The sequence below is a fragment of the Podarcis melisellensis genome (genome assembly GCF_964234715.1).
Source record: "Podarcis melisellensis genome assembly, chromosome: 9".
Classification (NCBI taxonomy): domain Eukaryota; kingdom Metazoa; phylum Chordata; class Lepidosauria; order Squamata; family Lacertidae; genus Podarcis; species Podarcis melisellensis.
Window position 1 is genome coordinate 22,761,343 of NC_138541.1, and position 22,543 is coordinate 22,783,885.

Genomic DNA, 22,543 nt, shown 5'->3' on the forward strand with positions numbered 1-22,543 from the left:
GTCAAAGACTTGCAACCAAAAGCGCATGGAGGCACTGATTTCTAAACTCATGCTTCAATGTGGGATCCATATACGCAGCAGTCACAATTTTGTGCAATAACAAGTCACACTTCTTTGAACTACTGTAATCATGTATGTTTAGCCACAAGAAGTACTGGTGATTCATACAATCAGCGTCCCCATGTGACGCTGGCTGGATTGTGAACCTATCAATAGCCCAAATTTACTTTGAAGGCCACTGTGTGGGGCTGATGCCTTTACGAACCACCCCTTGAATATTCAGGGGTTTAGGAACAGTCACTCATGGGTTTTCTAACAAAGCACCACTGTGGCCTCCGGAAACCTGTATTGATTTCTATATATTGTAAAAGACTCATAAAAGACTGCCATTTTTTATTTCAAGTGGTGCAAATACAGTGGTACCTCGGGTTACATACGCTTCAGGTTACATACACTTCAGGTTACAGACTCTGCTAACCCAGAAATATTACCTCGGGTTAAGTACTTTGCTTCAGGATGAGAACAGAAATTGTGCTCCGGCGGCGCAGCAGCAGCAGGCCCCATTAGCTAAAGTGGTACTTCAGGTTAAGAACAGTTTCAGGTTAAGAATGGACCTCCGGAACAAATTAAGTACTTAACCCAAGGTAACACTGTACCATGAGTAGACTAAATGTCTGGGAGGAGGGACACTTCCAAATATAAAGTTTTCCATTTACAAAACTAGTTTCTTTCATCCTTTAAACATCTCTAAGCTTTTATGAAAGCGTATAGAGCAGGAAGTTCTTAAGTTGTTTACCCCGTACAATTAAATTACAGTTCTATTATCTAACCTTAAAGCATGCTATTTCCAAACTAAACAGGGTTTTTTTTTTATCTTCTGTTATTTCCGCTTCTGGTTTTTTTTTAAAAAAATACTAGTCCCATCAACTTTATTCCTTTGTAGAATACTTAAACACACACAGGTCTATTTTCCTTCCAGAAATGAGACATAGATTGTGTTTGCACTGAAGGTTTTTTCTTGTCACCCTGTGTAGTCGGTGACCACACCTCATCTTGTCTTGCTATTTGCATTACACTTTCAACAGCTTCTAAGTGCCAAGAGCCATGAGGGTATTTCTCTTTTGTTCCAGGCTGAGCTACAGATATATTTCTCAGGAATTTTCAAAAGGCACCATAAGCGTCTGACTTTAAAAGAAGTCGTTTGGATCTGCTACATGTGCCATTTCTATATTTTCTCCAATTTATTTCATATGCAGGAAAGAAGAACAAGCTGCTGGGGAGGGGGAAGGCCCTACCTTTGAGGGAAAGTCAGCACCAGAGTACTGTATGCATTTTGAACACACTAGGAGTCAGGTTCAATCGCCAGTTAAAAGGGTCACAAGGTATCAACGTTAGAAAAGAACCTCTGCCTAAGGAAGAGTCATGAAGATACTACATGCACAACAGCAGTTAAAATTGTTATAAATGAAACTGGAAATAATAAAAAGTGCATTAATTAAATCTGCGTTGATCTAACAAGCTGCGAAGCCTAAATTTTAACAAACTCTTGCATCTCATCCTCTTTTAAAGCCATCCAAGTTGTGTGACCATCAATGTTTCATGTAGGAGTGAGTTCCACAATTTAACTATGTGATGCGTGAAGAATTATGTTCTTTTGTCTGTCCCGAGTCTTTGAACATTCAGCCTCAGTGGAGATCCTTGAGCTCTAGTGGTATGAGAGAGTAAGTAAAGCTTTCCCCACGGTATAAGCTTTTAGTGGGTCTGTTCTGAAGAGAACGTGGTTGAATACCACCCAGAATCTGATGGAGATGATCAGAACCATACTAACAAATATCAGTCACATATTACCCAACATATCCTCTAAGTCAGGGCTGTCAAAGTTTTTTAGAGGGAGGCTCCAGCGATTGAGCAGGATTGAGCAGGGGCATCCCGCAATCGACCAGTAGATTGCGACCGACCTGTTGGACAGCCCTGCTCTAAGTCACACTTGGAGCAAAACCATTGAAATAAGTGGATTTAAGTTACTTCTTGATTGATTTCAATTGATCTAATTTAAGTATGGCTAACATCTAACCATCACCCTATACTGTTATAATATATTAACGAGAGAGGCGTTGAAGATGATGTACAGTGTGGAGACAGAGCGGACCCACTAAAATTAATGAACATGACTAAGCTGGGCCAATTAATTTCAATGGTCTACTCTCAGTTAAAATGTAGTTGAATACCTCCCTATACATGTAAAGCTATATAAGACCTATCAAGGCAGACTTCTAAAAAGGAGGTTCAATAGAAAACCTACCTTGAATCACATGAGAATTGTCTTTCAGAAAGAAGTTATACAGGTATTTTGGAATAAAGGCAGACATACAGGCATAGGCCAGGGCTTTAAAAAAGAAGAGGAGATAATTAGGAAAAGATAACATTATTACTGTTACAGTAAAATTACACTTTATTTCATAAGCTACATTGTGAATGCGAAAGGCTCCTGTAATTTTAAAAACATTTGCAAAAATTAACAACTACCCATGAAAAAAAGAGGGTTAGATCTTGCGTAAAGCATGCAGAAGTCACTTTCCCACACTCCCCTTTCCACAGCAAACCCCTGAAAATTCTCTTCCAAAGGTAAGACCTCTGCTTGTGTACAGCACCTCCTCTGATTTTCAGAGACCCTCCCCACCTATACCAAACTCCCATAACCCACCCCAGTCAGAAGTGAGAAGGCTTACAAAGGGGAGATGCCAGAAGTAGGTGGGCAATCGGTTTCTGCTAGAACATTTCCCTGCATTTTTCCAAGCCAGGGCACCAGCAAGTGTATCAGGGACCTGACAAAGGGGCACCTATATTAACACATATAAAGGTAAAGGGACCCCTGACCATTAGGTCCAGTCGTGGCCGACTCTGGGGTTGCAGCGCTCATCTCGCTTTATTGGCCGAGGGAGCCGGCGTACAGCTTCCGGGTCATGTGGCCAGCATGACTAAGCCGCTTCTGGCGAACCAGAGCAGCGCACGTAAACACCGTTTACCTTCCTGCCAGAGCGGTACCTATTTATCTACTTGCACTTTGACGTGCTTTCAAACTGCTAGGTTGGCAGGAGCAGGGACCGAGCAACGGGAGCTCACCCTGTTGTGGGGATTCAAACCGCCGACCTTCTGATCGGCAAGTCCTAGGCTCTGTGGTTTAACCCACAGCGCCACCCGCATCCTCATTAACATACATATAACACATATAATAGCCTTCTTCACGTACATAAAACACCCAACTATGTTCCGTAATGAATTTCGCATCAGATCAACGCAGGATGTGATGGAAGCGTTTAGCAATGTTCCCGAGCCGTATGATCTCTGTACAATGCATCTACACAAACATTCTTTTGATGGTGAATGACTGGTTGACTGTATTTCTATGCTGCTTCCTATGTGATGAATACCAAAGCAGCTTAAAAAGAATAAGCAACAATGGCAAAACAAAGCATCAGAAGTACAGCAGAAATCATGTGCATATTCTCATGTTAGAAGCAATCCAAGTGGAAAAGTTATGCTAGTATGCTACATTACCGGTGAACCACGGAAGCCAGGTATGAGGGAGCAGTTGTGACAATATTATATGAGACATCCTGTCTATGTAGTTTCTGGAGTTCAGCGCATGCAGGAATTATTTACAGGATGAGGAGAGATGAGAGATGGGAAATAGCAGACATCTCGTCTAGAGAGAACAACAAACTAAGAGTGGAAAATGCTTACCTTCATTGTTGAAATTCAAGTATAAGAACGGCGCACAAAGGGAGTCAAGACCTACAAGGGACGAAAACAAATGAATGCACCAATGATGTTAATGTGATTTGCCAGATATTACGCAGTCCTCAGTTTTACTTCACTCACCCCAACACAGCCATATGCTCTGTATAGAGAATGTGTATATTTTTTCAAGTGTTTCTCGCATGCAGCAATATACATTTGCCTCAAAAAGCATAATGTGTGAAGCGATCCTGAAGTAAAATTTATTTTGTCTGTCCCCCCCCCCCGCAACTTCTGTAATGTCCACCAACTGCAGAAAAACTCCAGGTATATTACATTCTATAAATCATTACTTAAAGGTGTAATTGAGATGTTGATCATTACTCTGTTTAGCTACAATTTATTCACTATGTGGAAATAATCTAAATGATATTTTAAAGCACAGCATGAAAACAACAGAAGAGTCAACAATTCTTAATTCCATGAAAATTCACAAAACTCGGGTTTGTTTTTTTAAAGCCAAACAGATTGAATTACTGCATTTCTTATATCTAAAGCTAAATATATATATAAGTCAGCTGAACTAACCTTGCCAATATACAAGACCGGGATGCGAAACTACCCATGCTTTCAGTACCCGTCTAAATTTTGCGTGACCCTCCGGCGATGACAGCAATTCATCATACTGATGGCAGCGAGGAATGTCAACTTCAATCTATGAGATAGGCAAGCACAGAAAAGGAGGGTGAGAGAAGTACTATAACAAAGCTCCAAAGTGGAATGTATGCTCAATTCCGCTCTGGGTTCGTAGAGTTCAAAGCAGGCATCTGTTTCCATCTGTTTTAGTCTCCCATACTAGTTCCAGGGGGAACCTGAGACTATGTCCTCACAAAACTACTGTTCTTTGCATATCACTGAATGGGAGAATGGAAGAAGTCATGGGAAATAAGGAAAGTTTTGTGCAAAAGCCACCTAAGAGAGCACAAATAGATCAATTATGCCACAAACCCATAGGGTATCTTGGTGTTGTTGAGGGTAACATTTTTCCACTGGCATCCCAAAACTCTTGTCAATAGGGGCCACCTGACACTCAGGCGCATACATGTTCTTGGGCAAATGCACACCAGCACAAACAGAGTCTCCCTCTTCAGCAGAACCATACAGATGAAGGATTCTGATAGATTTTATTGTTCTATTACTCTTTTGAAGTACAGTGGTACCTCGGGTTACATACGCTTCAGATTACATATGCTTCAGGTTACAGACTCCGCTAACCCAGAACTAGTACCTTGGGTTAAGAACTTTGCTTCAGGATAAGAACAGAAATCGTGATCCAGCAGTGCAGCGGCAGCAGGAGGCCCCATTAGCTACAGTAGTGCTTCAGGTTAAGAACAGTTTCAGGTTAAGAACGGACCTCTGGAACAAATTAAGTACTTAACCCGAGGTACCACTATACATTGTGAAAGGTTTTGTGTGCCAGAAAGTTTATTTTATTATCTGTCCAATAATTAAGTTTTACTTGAATGTATTTTCATAATTTCACAGGTGATCATATGAAAAGAAGACTCTTACTTGTCTATCTGTAGGAATTGGAGTGTCCTTGTCAATAGCGTCATACTTTGCTTGAATGTCACCCTAAAACCCATAAGACATCAAAGCGGTAAGAACCTACAAGTGCAACTGAACTCATTGCTAGAATTAATGCTACAAATGCGGCAGAAATGCCAGCAAAACTCATTCATGCAGGGTTCTGATGGGAGTTTTGGCAAGTGGTCCAAATTATTCTCTGGTTCAGATGGAGGGCTCTCCCCGCCCATCACCCAAACCCTTCTCTTGGAACAATGCACAATTCCTTAACTAAAATACAGTAACAAACTCTACAATTTCATGGCCACAGGCTGTTTCCGGACACTTGTGACCCTGTGTGGATGTCAAAACTAGGACAAGCACGCCATATGGGCATGCTTCCCCCATACATATTGCCTGGAACTGGGGCAAAGTATCTTTTGATCCAGAACTTTAAGCCACTCCAAACACACAAAGAGATTGAATGCTGAGAAGTGGAGTGGGAGAAAGGAAAGACTACACTTGGATGGGACTGGTGGTGTTGGGGAGAGAATGGGGGGGGCATTCTGAATTAAATGATGCAACCATATTGTGAGCTGTTTGGGGCACATTTCTGTGAAAATGCGGTATAAAAACTGGAATAATAAATGCTCTGCCCCTCCCCCAAAACAGGATTCAAGAGTAAGGAAGGGCTATTCCCTCATATCTTGCATGTATGCTCATGCCCGCATGCGCACACCACAATCCCACTGAATGGTTTTCCTTTCCCCCAACTAAGCCTGCTCCTGTATCTCTGTAGGAGTAGGGAAGTTGGGCAAAACATTATTCAGCTATCTCTCAGGGAAACTGCAGTCATTGCACAGTTACTATCAGCAGCCTCTGCAGTTTGCTCTCTCTCTCTCATTCTTACCTCTACTCCAAGTAAGGCAGCCCACGTTAGACCTCTCATTAGTGGAGGAATGTCGACTCTGGCTTCTTTCCAAATTTGATTTTTTTTGTATGGATAGGCCTGGAGACAACATATCATTTTACAGGACTGGAAATACTTTCAAATTGCATCTTATATTTCTATACTGTTTGAATCTATATCACAAACATGTATACACAAACATGTACATCCACATACGGATTCTTAAAAAACACACCTGGTGTTGACGTCTAAAGAGAAGTGAATGAGACATATATCATACTTCACTGCAGGAAGCATCAAGGGCAAAATGAAGATATAAACACAGTATATGAAGGAAATTGTATACAAAGTTTTGTTAGTACTACGCACCTTCAGCAGCCTGTCAAAAAGGACAATTCTGTTTAGCTGGTATTCTGTATCCCGCTCTCGGATTATAAGAGGAAGATTAGCAGCAGCAGATAATTCATTATTACTGTTTGAATGGGGTATATTTGACTGGCTGAAAAGATAATAGAGGATGTGGTTGTGATTTATGTATTTATTTTTGCCCCAATACAAAATTTTTGCCCCAATATTGAATTAACTATAGAAGAAATTGGGAAAAGCTGAAGCAATTAAGATCATCATCATCACACAATCAGAAGTGAAGTCAATTATCTTACTCTCTTATTCTAAATGTAGACAATCTCATAATTCATAAGTCAGAATACTTTTTCTTTTTGCAATGATCAATAAATAACGTGCTAGATAGAAATATATTACTAGCTCTGAACACCATACCCGTCTACTCAGCAGTTTTCTTTAAAGCTGGGGGCTAACCTAATGAAAGCAAGGGTTTCTGTTCCCAGAACAGAACCAAAAATGGATCAATGACTTCTGCTACTTCACAATCCTGACCAGTGGGAAACATTCCAAATATCTCAATGATCCAACTGTAAACAAATTGTTTAGCGCACTGACCTCTACTTTAAACTAGTATTTTCCTTCTGATAAGCCAGTCACCCAGCTCACCGAGAAATAGGCAGAGTGGACAGGAATAACATAGCCCAGTGGATGCTACCCTTTTTTCACTTGAGGGCCACGTTCATCATTGGTCAACCCCTTGGGGGGCGCATTCCAGACTCACACATATTCCCACACGAGATGTTAGCCACCCCTAGTCTAAAATCTCAAAGAAAATGGCTTATTCTATGTACTTACTCATCTTCAAGCAATGGATAAAATGCTTCTCCACTGACATCTTTCAGCCTCTGTGGAAGGTCACAAAAACACTCAAAATTACATTCTGCATTTAATGTAAGGAAACAATTGTTGGAAATTTCCATTCCACCTTTAGTTGCTGACATGGAGCTGTTGCGTGTCACATGTCTGTTTACATTCCAGCACAGTTTGCTGGGAACGTCCGTGGTGTATTGCTTTTGCTTTTGACTCTCTCTCTGAGGAGACGGAAAGAGAGACGACATGTTTCATTTGTCCTGATTTATGCTTAATAAATCCGTAGCTTGTTAGTATGTTTCCACAAGCCTCATGCCTCTTCTGTTTGAGCAGTATGCTCTGCTGATATAGTGTGCTCAGGATTTGAAGTCTGAGTCGCTGATTTACGTCGCACCAGAGGTCGGAGGTTCGTCATGGCTGGAAGGGCATGATACAGCTGGGGACTAGCATCTCGACCACCGAAAAATGCCGACAGCAACAATGACCATTTTGTCAAGTCAGTTATCTATTCCAGCCTTCTCTAACTTGGCGTTGTTCAGATGTTGAGACTTACAACTCCCAACAGCCCAAGCCAGCATGATCAGGGATGATGGATGAAAGTTCAAAAACATTTGGAGGGCACCAGATCTGAGAAGCCTAATCTACTCTGTGTTTATCTTGGACATGATTTCAAAATAGTATCTTGCTTGTTTGAGCTTTCAGAAACAATTCTTGCTCATTTAGCCCTCAAAAAAGGGACAAAAGAAACAAAATTAGCTATTTAAACAGGTGAAGGCATAGTACTAGCTATCCCTTAACCACAACTAAGGCTTGGGCCTGGGCTGTGAGATTGTGAAATCCCTCTAAAAGGATATTAGCCTTATCCTCTATGGATTTGCCTACCAAAGGCTGCAAGTTATTATATTCAAGTCATGATGAATATGTTACTTTCAGCTGGCATGCATCTGAATGCCGATTACTAGGAAACAACACACACACACAAACACACACACAAACAGAGAGAGAGAGGAAGAAGAATCTATTTCCGAAGTTCCTTAGGAAGCATGGATGGATGCCTGGTTAAGCCTGGTACTTTCAACATATTTAGCTTTGTTTACTAAACACAAGGAAAATAAACATGCTAAATTAGATCACTCGCTCGGGCATCAGAAAATGTTCTGATGCAACCTGAAAAACGTACACTGAAATAAAATAAATCAAATTAATAAAACTACTAAGGTGATGGTGGTCTTTTGAAGCTGCCAGGGCTCTGCTGCCTATAGCCCCAAAGATCAGGTGTTAAATTAACTTTAGTCTGGGGTGCAGCGTGATTAAGTTTAATATCACCTTTTGGACTATGTTCTTATACAATTCATGCCCTAGTCAGAAACTGCAGCACAATCTTCTCTTGGGATTTGCAGTGCAGTTTAAAACTCTTTACATCATGCAGCACTGATCCTCTTTTGATTACAGTCTATTCCAGCAGCAGGGCTTGGAGAATTCCAATTGCTAAAGAAAATCGTTCAGCTAATACTGCAAAGTTTGGCTAGGAGATTAGTGAGAGTCAGACCAGATCTTCCCCAAAGAGAAAGTTCTCTGTATTTAGCATATATATCAATTTCTACTGGCATTTCAATGTGAGGAAAAGCTCAGCGAAATAACAAAAGTCTTTTATTTGTTCAGATTTTTATGTGTTGATGAAAAACACAGAATGTCTGTTAATACACTAAACGAATGTTTTCATGTTTCCTTTTGTTGTTCATAAAATGACTGCTTTTAATTTTTTTGTTCAAGTTACATATGGATTTATGTAAACACTTCTATCCCACCCTGTTTGTTTTAAAAAAAATGCATAAGGGAACTTAAAAATAAAAAGACCAAGAAATAGAAGACGTTCACAATAAAACTGAACACCACAAAGCTCAGCTCTACGAAGTCAAGAGTTCAAAATCATCAGATTGATATCAAATGGCGGTTGGGAGCGAAATTCTTTCAAGAAATTGTGAAAAACCATCAAAATGGACCTCCCAGTCAGGGTCTGGAATACCCTATCACACAGTTTATGCAGATGAATTATGAACATTGTCAAACAGACTAACAAAAAATAGCACACAGACTTAAATATCTTCATGAATCTCCTAATTCTCTCCATACCCCCTCGGCTAGTAATGATTCAGAACCCCGCAAATGTCAAACTTTTGCAGCAATGTTAAGAATACTCCATCTGATTCCTAAACATGGCAAACACATTTTATAAAAACTTAAGACCAAAATAAAGAAAAGTTCTAAGCCTGAGTTCAGTCTTAAACCACTATGACAAGATGACTAAGTTACTGCATTCCAACAAAAGCAAATGAGTAAGTGAATTTGTAATTAAATAATGAAAATTGAATGGGAAAAAGCGAGGAGAAAAATGAGATGTGCTCATGTATTTTGAAAGCTCTGGGGGTAGCATCCACTAAGTCATAGTCAGAGAAGATGCACTGAAATCAACAGACATGACTAACTTAAGACCACTGGCTCAGTTTGAGACACCCCTTTTCCTGCAACCATTTACATTCTTGGTCAGGAAAATATATAAACTGCAAATATTTCAGCACATGGATAGCTCAGCTGGTTAGAGTGTGGTGCTGATAATACCAAGGTTGCAGGTTGCCATGTGGGACAGCTGCATATTCCTGTAATGAAAGGGGGTTGGACTAGATGATCCTAAGGTTCCCTTCGAATTCTACAGTTCTGTGATTCTATTATTCTTACATTTCTGAGCTGGCAGAGGGAGAGAGTCACAGTTGTGTCGTCGAAAAGGAAGCTTCTATCCCGCCCTTGTCCAAAGCTCTCCCCATCCTCAAACAGAAAACTAGGAAGGGAAAAAAGTCACAGATCAAAATGATTTGAGAAGATAGATTTTCATGAAGACATCTTTATATAGGTCCTATTTTATATCTGAAGGTATATATTTATATAGGCACTAGAGGGGCTGAATAATGGTGAATAAAATAGTGAATCAAACCCCAAAATTACTACATCTAGTTTACATGAACCCTTGCTGTTTTTTGGGGGGAAAGGGCAATTTCTCCCAACTCCAATCCTTGTCTTGTTTTGAATGGGGATGCTTCTGTTTTATTTCCACTGGCATCTGATATAGATTGCATTTTGCTCGCCTTCAGATTTAGGGAAGCTTGCACCTAAATGAAGTTTATTTGAGCTGAGCTGGGAATTTAAAGCAGAAGTTTAAACAGGAACAGAGCAAATTCTGCAAGCTAAAATTGGGATGCAAGTCACTGATGAGCAAGCCTTCATTTAAATGAGTCTTTAAAAACAATGAAATCATGTGCCCAACCCCAGGATTTGGAGACTAGCCACTGAATGGCAGGCAGGGATTGCGAATTCAGCCCCCCCCAAAAAAATATCCCCCTTCAGGTTCCATATCATCTAGAGCCAACACTGGTTTGGAGACATATTAAAGTATTGTATACACTGACTGGCAGCTCTCCAAGGATTCGCAGAGAACTATTTCCTTGTCCTGCCTGTAGGGCCAGATTAAGACCTTTGGAGGCCTAAAACATCTATGGTGCCTCCATATATATTCAATTCAAAATAAAAACTGTAAAATAACATTTTATTTTTTGAAACAAAACACAACCTGCAACAAGATGGAAACTAATGTTTATTTTCGTACACTTCCATTTTATTTATATTTGGAAAAGCATTTTCTAATTGCAAAACCTTTCATCAAAGCCTCAAAACTAATCTTACATATCACATCTACTTCTACACTTGGTAAAGATAAGGCATGCAGCTTAGCTTGTTGCAACAGCACAGCTTTCCTGTTGGGGTTTTGAATATATTTCAACTGAAAAAATGAACGCTCAGCTGAGCAATTTGTGACCATTCACGTTAAAAAACTGACAATGGAAAATGTATGTGGTGCCTCCCCCCCTTTCCTTGATGCCCTAAGCACGTGCTTAGTTTGCTTAATGGTTAATCCAGCCCTGTCCACCTGGAGATACTAGGAATTGAACATTGGGATTTTGTGCAGGCAAAGTGTGTGCTCTGCTTTCAAGCTATGGTTCTAAAGGACTGCATGGTGCTTGACACTGCAACTGTTTTTCAGACTCTGGACTTCTATTTCCCCCTCTAAAGCCACTTTCACTTCACTGTATCATTTAACTTTTTTACTTCATGCTTCCATTCCTAAAATCCGGGGGGTTTTTTTGTTTCTTACATGGGAAGAGTGCAGATGGGTGGTTTCGAATGAATGATTTCCTTGTTGACAAGCTCTTTCTCCAAGTCTCCTCCAGCCAAGCACCAGAGATAATAAACTTCTTCTATCGACCTTTCTGCTAGGTAATCAGAGTTTTCCTCTATTAACAGAAGCCAACAAAGACAGCGTTATAAACTTTCCAGCAACTCTTTCAGTCCTCCTTCCCCCAGCACTGAAAACACTGTTGCTGTGGCTGCTAGAAACAGAGTAATAGGTCTGAGGAGCAATTCTTCAGACCATGTTATTAGAGATAAACGATCTTCCCTTTGGAAGTGCTAGATGGAAAATCCCTAGGAAAACAAAAGCAGCTGGACAAACTATGGAGTTGCTTGGGCAGGCAGTGACAGAATATCTCCATCTTTATTTGATAGCAGAAATGATATACACCAGGGAACCATTTATTAAATGCTTCGTTACTTAAATAAGGCTTCTCTCCTCTGGTTTAATGGGATGCAGTGACAGTAAATAACAGAACGCTTAATGTTCACTGAGTTCCTCCGAAATTTGTGTGTGTTTCAATTTAACAACAATCTCTTGACTGAAAGATAGTTGGGCAGAACAATCCTGTTGGGGCAAACAGAGGGAGAATTTGGAGCAACAGAACTGCCAGATCCAAAGTCCTGCTCAACCTGAATGGCTACAGCAGAAATTGGAGGGACACTGTTGGAGGGGAAAATAAGCATGCTAGCTCCACAGCTTGAATATTTCACCTCCAGTACGTTTCCAAGCACAATTCAAAGTCTTGGTGCTAACCTTTAAAGCCCTAAACAGCCTCGGCCCATGATACCTGAAGGAGCGTCTCCACCCCCAACATTCAGCCCGGAGAGGGCCTTCTGGTGGTTCCCTCACTGTGAGAAGTGAGGTTACAGGGAACCAGACAGAGGGCCTTCTCAGTAGTGGCACCCGCCCTGTGGAACACCCTCCCATCAGATGTCAAGGAAATAAACAACTATCGGACTTTTAGAAGACATCTGAAGGTAGCCCTGTTTAGGGAAGTTTTTAAAGTTTGATGTTTTATCATGTTTTAATATTCTGTTGGAAGTCTCCCAGAGTGGCTGGGGAGACCCAGCCAGATGGGTGTGGTATAAACATCATCATCATCATTATTATTATTACTCCACTGTTGTGGGGTATGTCTGAGGAGTGGAAGGATTTGGGATCACGTGGACCAGAGAAGACAAAAGATCAGTGCAAAGAAGCTTGGAAATACCAGAAATCAAAAGGGAAAGTAGTTTTAAGCCAAAAACAAAAAAACCCCTACCCAGATAGCCTTGCACACTTCTTCACTTTAAGACTACATAGTATTATGAACTAAAGAAATTCTTTTTCTAGTTGTCATCTCCCTTCATGCACTAAAAGGCTTCTCCTGTTCATGTGAGGCTCCTGATTTAGTGAAAGTCCCTCACTGGCACGGGGAAGACAACCTTGGCCGATTTCTCTCCTTCCCATATTGGTCCTGAGGGTCCACCCTCAACCCTCAACCCTCCAGAACCCTCCAAATCAGCAAATGTTTCCTCCTCCCCTTCTGCTGACAGGGATGCTACCGTTGGAAGAAATGACATCTGGATCCAACTCATTTTTTATTTATTTATTGGAGAATCCTACAATTGAAGACTGCTGGACAGGGAGTTTTGAACAGGGTGGCTTTGAACAAATTGCTATTTTGTGATCTGACTTGCCTCACAGGATTGTTGTAGAAATTAAAGTGGGGGTCATCTAACGCATGTTGTTAAAGGAAACCCAAGATTTCGATACAATTCTCCAAATTCACCTACCACTTTGCAAGATATATTCTGCCACCAAACCAGTGGTGCCTAAAGACATACTGTACATGCTCACAATATTTCTCAACAACCAGAAAATATTCACACAGAAATACACATTATGTTGACAGCTTGCAAACTGAGAATTTGCCTATGACGACAAATTATATATTAGATCATGATTAATCCTAGACTTTAAATCTGTTACCTCATTTTTACCTTTAAACAGCTGGCTAATATCCTCAGGAAGAGTTAAGTTAGCACATCTTAAAGTGGGTGAGAAAAGGCTGGAAGGTTTGTGGAAGGCTGGGTATAAAGATGAGATTTCACTAAACACAGGGTCATTCAGTAACCTGTCAGGAGTAAGTCTAAGGAAAAAGAAAAAGGAAGGAGGAGGGGGAATCAAATCTCTTTGGGAAATCAGCTGTTTCAAAAATACACTCTTGAAAATCCAAATGTAAATTGGATGTAGTACAATGTGCATTTTTTTTGCTTTATTTAAAAACTCGTGTAGCTTTCCTACTGTGTTTCATTATTATTATTATTATATTATTATTATTATTATTATTATTATTATTATTATTATTATTTAAATTTGCATACCACCCTATCTTAGGTTCTCAGGGCAGTTCACAACATAAAACTACAATATAAAAATCCATAATACATAAAACAAATAATTAAAACCATTAACAATGCTAACGTATGCAAACTAATACTAATACACTTATCAATTGAAACAACAATTTAAAATATTGCCGCCCCTTCAAAAACACTGATCTTACCCATGGGTAGGCAAACTAAGGGCCAGGAGCTGGATTTGGCCCAATCACCTTCTAAATCCAGCCCGCGGACAGTCCGGGAATCAGCGTGTTTTTACATAAGTAGAATGAGTCCTTTTATTTAAAATGCATCTCTGGGTTATTTATGGGGCATAGGAATTCGATCATATTTCCCCCCAAAAAAATATAGTCTGGCCCCCCACAAGGTCTGAGGGACAGTGGACTGGCGCCCTCCTGAAAAAGTTTGCTGACCCCTGATCTTACCACAAAGAGGCTGGCCCATGCCCTCATTCCACCCCTGAAGTGCTGCCCCGCCCAAGGGACAAACACTTTGGTGTCTCCCTTTGGACGGTGGCCCCGCCCCCAAGACAGGCTTTATAGAGCTGGCCCAGAAGCTGGGGCAGCAGATGTTACCAATGCTGCCTGCCTTCATAGGGTCCTTGCCCCTAAGCTACTCTCAGCAGCTGAAAGTCCAGGCAGATGGAAGTCCCCAGGCAGCAGCCAGGCACCTCAGTGCATTCAGTGAGGCCTAATCCATGGATGCATTATTTCTTTTGTTTTTCTCCCAATTAGCAGTTTAATGTCTCCATTGTATTCTGTTCTTTTTTTGTAACTCGGCTATAAAAATAATTACCAACCACAATGTTTTGCAACTGTGTTACCTTCTAAAAATACAGCCAGCCCTCAAGCTATAATCAGTTGCTCGTTTGTGCGTTTAACTACTTAGGTGAAGTTATGCCCCACAACAGCAATTTCCATGAACATGAATTTCTGTTTCAGCGCCTCCAATTTACTGGAGTCGCTCCTGAGATACTGAATATCTTTCCTCCTAGCATACAACATTGCTTATGCGATCACTCTTATGAGCTGTGAAATAGGGCTAATGGTAGCATGTGAAGTGGCCCGTGAATTAAGCTTATGTCTAAAATGCTTGGAAGAAAAACAATTAAGCATACCGTAAGTTGCTACAGCAAATTGTATTTTAAATTCTCCATAACTTTCTTACCTCCTCATCCAGTTTACGCCAAACACACACAAGCTTCTGCCTGCTGTTTTTTACCTACTTGTAGAACTACACCTTTTAACGCCTGATGGGCACATGCCTTGGGTATGATTATCAACAAGAGCACTGAACATTTATTTAAGAAAGAGGGGAAGGGAACGTGATCGAATCTAAACCCTGCATTCTTACCCTACCCCTGGAACAGATGCCTGGTGCTGTCACTGATAGTTTGCAGACCACACATTCTATCTCTATAAACTCATCTACAGTGGTGCCTCAGGTTACATACGCTTCAGGTTACAGACTCCGCTAACCCAGAAATAGTGCTTCAGGTTAAGAACTTTGCTTCAGGATGAGAACAGAAATCGTGTTCCGGCAGTTCGGCGGCAGCAGGAGGCCCCATTAGCTAAAGTGGTCTTCAAGTTAAGAACAGTTTCGGGTTAAGAACGGACCTCCGGAACGAAGCAAGTACTTAACCCGAGGTACCACTGTATAAGGTGTGAATGAAAAAACAAGAACAAGTATATTCATAAAGTTTGCAAACAACTGTTTTCACAGAGGTATGGCTTTTGGGAATCCATGATTGGCTGCAGATGACTTGGTGGCAAATATGGATTTGCAGAATTTGTGAAATAATTGATTCATAGATGTGGCTGTGCCAACATTAACCAGGCACTGTCATCTCTACACAAACATAAACAGGACTGGAGTCTTCGTTAATAGACACAAACTGCAAAATTAGCAAGAAGACGTAAAAATAGACCGGCATATATGGCTCTTATTTTTAGGTAAGTAGGAGCAGATGGCTGCAGTATGGCAGTTGCATTTCCCTTATTTTAAGCATCATTATTCACTGTACTTTAAAAGCGCACTCACCGCTTAGAAGGGTGGAATGTAAGGCACTTCTTCAGTAGCGTTAAAGTATTTTCAGGAAGTTCCTGGTTGAGAAACGTATAGATATCGTTGCTGAAGCAAGCATATGCCCTTCAGTGCAGCATTTAAACAGGCATGCATTTCAGTTCAAAATGAAGCAATCAGGAGTTTGATTTTCTTGAATTCTAAGAGCCAAGGGTTCAACCTATATCTTCTGGGTTGGATATAATTTGTGGATAAACCGATTTTCATCATATACTGATTTTGACACGAGAGGAGGACTTTCATTTATCGGACACACATTAATGATGAACATATATTAGCTTTGCAGATATCAACCTGAGTATTTAGACTCAGCAATCACTTTGAAATCAGTAGTCCCACTATACTTTCTTTTTTTGCTGAACTCTGACCAAATAGTAGATTTGTAGCAGCAGGGGCAGCCACCAAGGTCCCTTCCAGATGTTTTTGGACTCCAACTCCCATCATCCCTAAACACTGGCCATGCATGTTGGGGGCTGATGAGAGTTGAACTCTTAACAGCATCTAATTTGCTATCACTTCACTATAGTGTGCCAGTTCAACAAATAAAAACAACAACACTAAGAGTGGGATTTGTGTATGGTTCACATATGCCTGCTCAGGTTTATTGTAAAACTTGTATAATTATTATTTTGAAGTTGGATTATCTCAAGTAAATATCAAGCTCATCAAGTAAAATGAGCTTTCAATACACACACACACACACACACACACTATTAAAACATGAAAGACTGTCAGAGCAAGACAAATGAATTTTAGAACAACAACAAAAAACATTTCAAGGGAAGAAATCCAATACTGTGACAAACAGTAACGTTATAATTTAAGCAAGAGGGAGTGCTGGATATATTCAAACCTTAATGATGTCAAGACAACCATGTTCTTCAGCTAGGACTGTTATGATATCATCCACGCATCCTGTAAGTAAGAGGAGGAGGAACAAATGTTGGCAATGTAACACTGTTCAAAGATAAGCCATATTTCACCTCCTTAGAGCAGGGGTGGGGAACTTGTGGCCCTTGCAGGACTCCAACTCCCATCAGATCCAGCCAGCATGGCCGATGGTCAAGGATGATGGAACATGCAGTCCGACAACATCTAGAGGGCCACTGATTGCCCATCACTGCTTTAGGGGCTAATCACCAAACCCTATACTCCTGAAACAGGAAAGCAGACTGCTGCAGACACAAAAACAGACACCCACCCACCAATAACACTATTTACGTTTTTAACAATTAAGCTTCATTAACATATAACTTGCCATGTATGTAAGAGAAGGGTCTGTGTGCCTAAATCCTGTAATAAATTTACTCTATCAATATAATATAATAATAATTTATTATTTATACCCCGCCCATCTGGCTGGGCCTCCCCAGCCACTCTGGGCGGCTTCCATAGAAACCAAAAATACACTAAAATATCACACGTTAAAAACTTCCCTGAACAGGGCTGCCTTAAGATGTCTTCTGAATGTCAGGTAGTTGTTTATTGCTTTGACATCTGCTGGAAGGGCGTTCCACAGGGCAGGCGCCACTACCAAGAAGGCCCTCTGCCTGGTTCCCTGCAGCTTTGCTTCTCGCAATGAGGGAACTGCCAGAAGGCCCTCGGCGCTGGACCTCAGCACTGTGAAGTTTTGTAATCAGTGTAAATATGCACTGATTAATATGAGAGAAGATTATGTAAGGGCACTACCGCCAAACTCAGTTTTATTCTGTTAGAAGTGCCCCAGCTACAGCTTTCCAGACAAGAGCTGGATTTTCTGAATCAGTTCAGCATTGGGGATTGGCATGGCCAGACATCTGCCACGGCCTAGACGTCAGAACAGCCCCAAGAAGCAGGGAAGAGGTGGGACAAAGGTGGTCAGGCCCTATTCTGTTTCAAACCAATCACTGTGTGAAGGACTGGTCAACCTTGGCAACTATTGTCCACTGTGCCTTGCATTCCCTGCACAAGACCAGAAGGGAAGTTGTCAACTACTTGGCACCCTGTAGTAAGGGCAGGAACAGAACCTGGCTGCAGTCACACAGGTACAGGCCACACTATTCTTTGTCTCTTGCTGGTTCTTATCTGCAAAAGTTATCCTGCGGAGGCAAGCATTATGTTGGGACTTGTGCCTGTTTGGTGCAGCAGTGATCCCTTCCTTGATCTTTACAAATGGTGCAATAAAGGAAGTCAAGATCACCATGATAAGTGGCAGCTCATACTTTTGTCGTACCGTTGAATTCTCTTCAACAGTAACTATCCCCTTCTCAATGGGTAGTGCTATTCTGTTTAACTTTCCAATGCACTGAACGCATTTACATCCCCAAACTCAGTATCACGACCCCTGGGCTCATCTGAGATTTTATCAAGTCTTTGCGCCCCGCAGCTATTTTCGCATTACTCACCAAGATTAAGTATAAGTTTTAGTCTTTCGGCTATATCCAAACTCTGGAACAGCTTTCTGCCCTAAAGGCAACAGTAAGGTATGTGGTTAAAGGAGGGTCATTATGAAAAGCTCATGAAAAAACACACAGCCATTATATGCTCTTGAAGTTTGCTTTAAAAGAAATATACGTGGTGATAATGTTTTTGTTCTACATAATCATGTTTGCTGACTTAGGCTGCAATCCTAGCCCTACTCCTTACCTACCACTGAATTCAATAGGACTTTTAAAGGAGGAAACAGGGTTGGGGGTCATAGATGTAAGTAACTGATAGATACCCATTAGAAACTTATGCTAAATTTTGAAGATCATCAATTAACATTTGATTATATTATTCAAATAAAAGATGTGGTAAAATAATCAATGATGCAGGGATATAATTATAGAATATAAATTGTAAAATATAAATCATTATAATATGGGGTTTTTGTTGTTGTTGTATGGTTGTTCTTCAGTGACCACGTTAATTGCTACAGTTGTTGCATTTTGAGTAGTGAAAACGAAAATCAGCTCTGGCTTCATGAGAAGGACTGCCTTAAGGTAAAAAGGTGGTTAATTTTACAAAGGTCATAGGTCATTGTTTCTTTTATCTGAAGGAAGCTGTCAACAAAATATGCAGACTTTTATCCTTGCAACAAATTATGCTCTAAATTTTATCAGATGAATGAAAGCTGCATGCCACAATGCTTTTAAATTGTTAGACATTGCTTAAACCTAGAGAAATCTAGATCAAGTCACAGATCCAACATAGCCCTTATTTTTCCAATAAGGCTATGTCAAGAGCATATTATTTTGCTATCAAGCCTCAACAATTGGCAGAACCAAATGGTGCAAACTGAAGGAGAAGTTTACAAAATCACGGCCCAAGAGAGTCAGAGTCTCTCTCTCTCTCTCTCTCTCTCTCTCTCTCTCTCTCTCTATATATATATATATATATATCAGAATTTATGCATATTTTTCTTAAAATGCCACATGCTGTTTCATTCCCTCTTTCAAGTAAGCAGTAAATTAAATTAAGCCCCTCAGTAAATTAACTGGGGGTAGGAACCTGTAGCCCACCAGACACTGCTGGACTACAACTCCCATCATTCCTGAACATAGACTATTATGACTGAAACTGATGGTTGTTGGAGTCCAACTACATCTGGAGGACCACATTAGCCTTCTATTTATAACATCTCTATTTACAAGATTATTTAGGTGGAGATGAAATCAATTTTTCCTATGAATAATATCTTTCTGGTAAGATGACGTTTATACTGTTCTTGCTGTTTTGAATTTGTTTCAGTATTTTGAATCCTCACCTTTCTCTTCAAAACAAGATGACTCAACACAAAATAAACATATACGGAATATGTTTTGCACAGCAGCAACCTAATAACCCAAATACATAGAATAATGTCAGATACATACCACACAAAGCTCAAATAATATAACACCAAGGGACCACACGTCTGATTTAGGGCCCGAAGGGAGATGCTTTTCACTTTGCATATGATCACTGTTTTTGATAATTCCCTGTGCAATTACCTCCGGTGCCAGGTATGATGGATACCTACAAGTAATGGTACAATAATAAAAGCAAAAGCATATTTCAAAAGGCCTGCAGGACAAATCCATTGAATTTTCATAATGGACACCTGTCTCATTAAACTGCATGTCATCTTTTATAGCTTAAAAAACCCTTGACACGGTAGAAATAAAAGGTGTCAGCCTAACCTACTTCACAGGATTGTTGTGAGGATAAAAGACAGGGGTGAAAAGAACCTTAAGCTCTTTGAGGGGAACGTGGTATAGAAATTTAATGAATGAATAAATGAATAGCCTGCTTTCAAATCCTGGTTTAACAGCATTGCAATTATCTGCAGTGTAAATGCTGACTGCTCTCCTGCTACTTCACTGGAAACATCAGGGGTAAAATGTGTGAGGGTGATTTCAGTGTACAGTTGCTTGTCAATCACATGAGCTCTAGATGAGCCCTTAGAACGCTGCTAAGATGAGATTCTCCTAATTCTAACCAGAATACTGTCTAGTAACCAAAGTAAAGTTTTACATTTATCATGGCAACCAGACTTAGAATAATAGAATCAAGCATTATTATTCTTTGTCAGGTGTGAGGAGATATATATATATAAAAGGTTCACACACAACGTACAATTCCTAGAATGTCACAATGTAAAACTTACCCTATAGGAAAATCAACATCGGCACCATAAGCTGTCATGTAGTAAAGGCCGAATTTAGCCAGTTTAGCATGACCCTATTAAAAAGAGGAAGAAATGTACTGATTATCAACCTAATGAGGGTTTCTATCTTGTAGGAGGCTTTGTGTTTGAAAATGCATTGACATTCATGTTTGAATTCACATATTCCATGGCCAAAAATCTGATGGTGAGAAACTACCCGATACGATTACTCTGTCTGCACATAGACCTAGGGCAAAGAGTTCCCAGACCAAAGATTACGGCTGCAAGCTCCTTTCCTACCTGGACCGAAGCCTGGGGGAACCTCTTTCAGCCCAAGGCCCACATTGCCTTGTGGGCAACCGGGGAAGGGCAGTCAGTGCATGCCAAGCAGGGCCAGACGCAAAAGTGGGTGAACAATACATATGACTCTTAACTTTGTTCAGGAGGCTACAATCACCATCACCCAAACTCTGTTGGTCTAACAAATACAGGTTATACCTGTTAGCATTTCACTCCTCTGTTGCTGGATGTGTTACAATCACATGTCTATGTTTACTTTCTAGGCTTGGAAAGCCTGAGAACGGAAGCTAGGCTAGCCTTAACTCCTCTGCTCTGTTGTGTTTTTGTACTTTTCACTTTCTGTTCTCTCTTGGAGCTGAAGTAAGAGAATGCCATGATCACTTTGTCCTGTATATGTTGTTGTTTAGTCGTGTCCAACTTTGTGACCCCATGGACCAGAGCATGCCAGGCCCTCCTGACTCCCACTGCTTCCCGCAGTTTGGTCAAACTCATGCTGGTAGCTTCAAGAACACTGTCCAACCATCTCGTCCTCTGTCGTCCCTTTCTCTTTGTGCCCTCCATCTTTCACAACATCAGGGTCTTTTCCAGGAAGTCTTCTCTTCTCATGAGGTGACCAAAGTATTGGAGCCTCAGCTTCAGGATCTGTCCTTCCAGCGAGCACTCAGGGATGATTTCCTTCAGAATGGATAGGTTTGATCTTCTTGCAGTCCATGGGACTCTCAAGAGTCTCCTCCAGCACCATAATTCAAAAGCATCAATTCTGTATATACTGTTTCATAAAAGTATATAGTCCTGTATATACTGCTTAATAAAAGCTTAGAATGAGCACACCAATATCCACTTTGTTTCCGCTAAACTCTGCTGAGTGTGTGTGCACATAGGCATCTGCTATGTGTTGCTGGAACGTGCTGAGACTGATGAATTATGGATGTCGCGGAGCTGCGCAACTTCAGGAAAACGCCTGGAGAGGTTTGTCTCATCTCGGGTCCTGCGTGGACCCCCTGGCATATTCCGACAATACCTAGTAGCCTACTTGGTATAGTCATGCAAAGATTGGGGATAGGGTTGCACAAACACACACACACACACACACACACACACACTTCTCTCCATGCAGGCAACTAGAAAGGATTTTCATGGTTTAAGGGCACATTTGCCAAGCAAAACCACTTGAGGAGGGTTTAGAGCATGGCTGGTGTAGGGCATGCATTTGAAGAGTCCCAAAGGTCAAAAAGAGAAGTCTAGAGGACCATATTTGGTCCCTGGGGATAATAGTCCCCACCCATGCTTAGCATTGCATTCAAACCTGGGCTTATTGTATGTCTTGGTCCAGATAAGCAGCCCTCAGCTCCTAGACCCAATGTTCCCCACTGCTGGCTGAGCATTATATCCAAACCCACAAGCAAACCACAAAATCTAGATAGGATGTAGCACTAAGACAGACCATGGCTTAGCTCTGGATAGTGCAGAACCATAGTGCAGCTGCAATCTTTGGT

General features: G+C 40.8%; 1 protein-coding gene across 2 annotated transcripts in view; it reads right to left on the reverse strand.

The window, feature by feature from the left end:
* The window catches only part of TBCK (TBC1 domain containing kinase), an 86,489-nt gene that overhangs the window by 35,741 nt on the left and 28,205 nt on the right, over nt 1–22,543 (reverse strand). For both annotated transcript variants that reach the window (XM_081924905.1, XM_081924906.1), the window contains exons 5-19: nt 20,748–20,821; nt 19,975–20,116; nt 18,523–18,583; nt 16,992–17,053; nt 16,097–16,158; nt 13,655–13,803; nt 11,634–11,772; nt 10,166–10,265; nt 7,415–7,464; nt 6,584–6,713; nt 6,215–6,313; nt 5,311–5,373; nt 4,327–4,453; nt 3,745–3,795; nt 2,303–2,386 (exon numbers count right to left, since the gene is read on the reverse strand). In XM_081924905.1, coding sequence (XP_081781031.1) covers nt 2,303–2,386; nt 3,745–3,795; nt 4,327–4,453; nt 5,311–5,373; nt 6,215–6,313; nt 6,584–6,713; nt 7,415–7,464; nt 10,166–10,265; nt 11,634–11,772; nt 13,655–13,803; nt 16,097–16,158; nt 16,992–17,053; nt 18,523–18,583; nt 19,975–20,116; nt 20,748–20,821 — 1,393 coding nt within the window. The remainder of the gene's footprint in view (nt 1–2,302; nt 2,387–3,744; nt 3,796–4,326; nt 4,454–5,310; nt 5,374–6,214; nt 6,314–6,583; nt 6,714–7,414; nt 7,465–10,165; nt 10,266–11,633; nt 11,773–13,654; nt 13,804–16,096; nt 16,159–16,991; nt 17,054–18,522; nt 18,584–19,974; nt 20,117–20,747; nt 20,822–22,543) is intronic.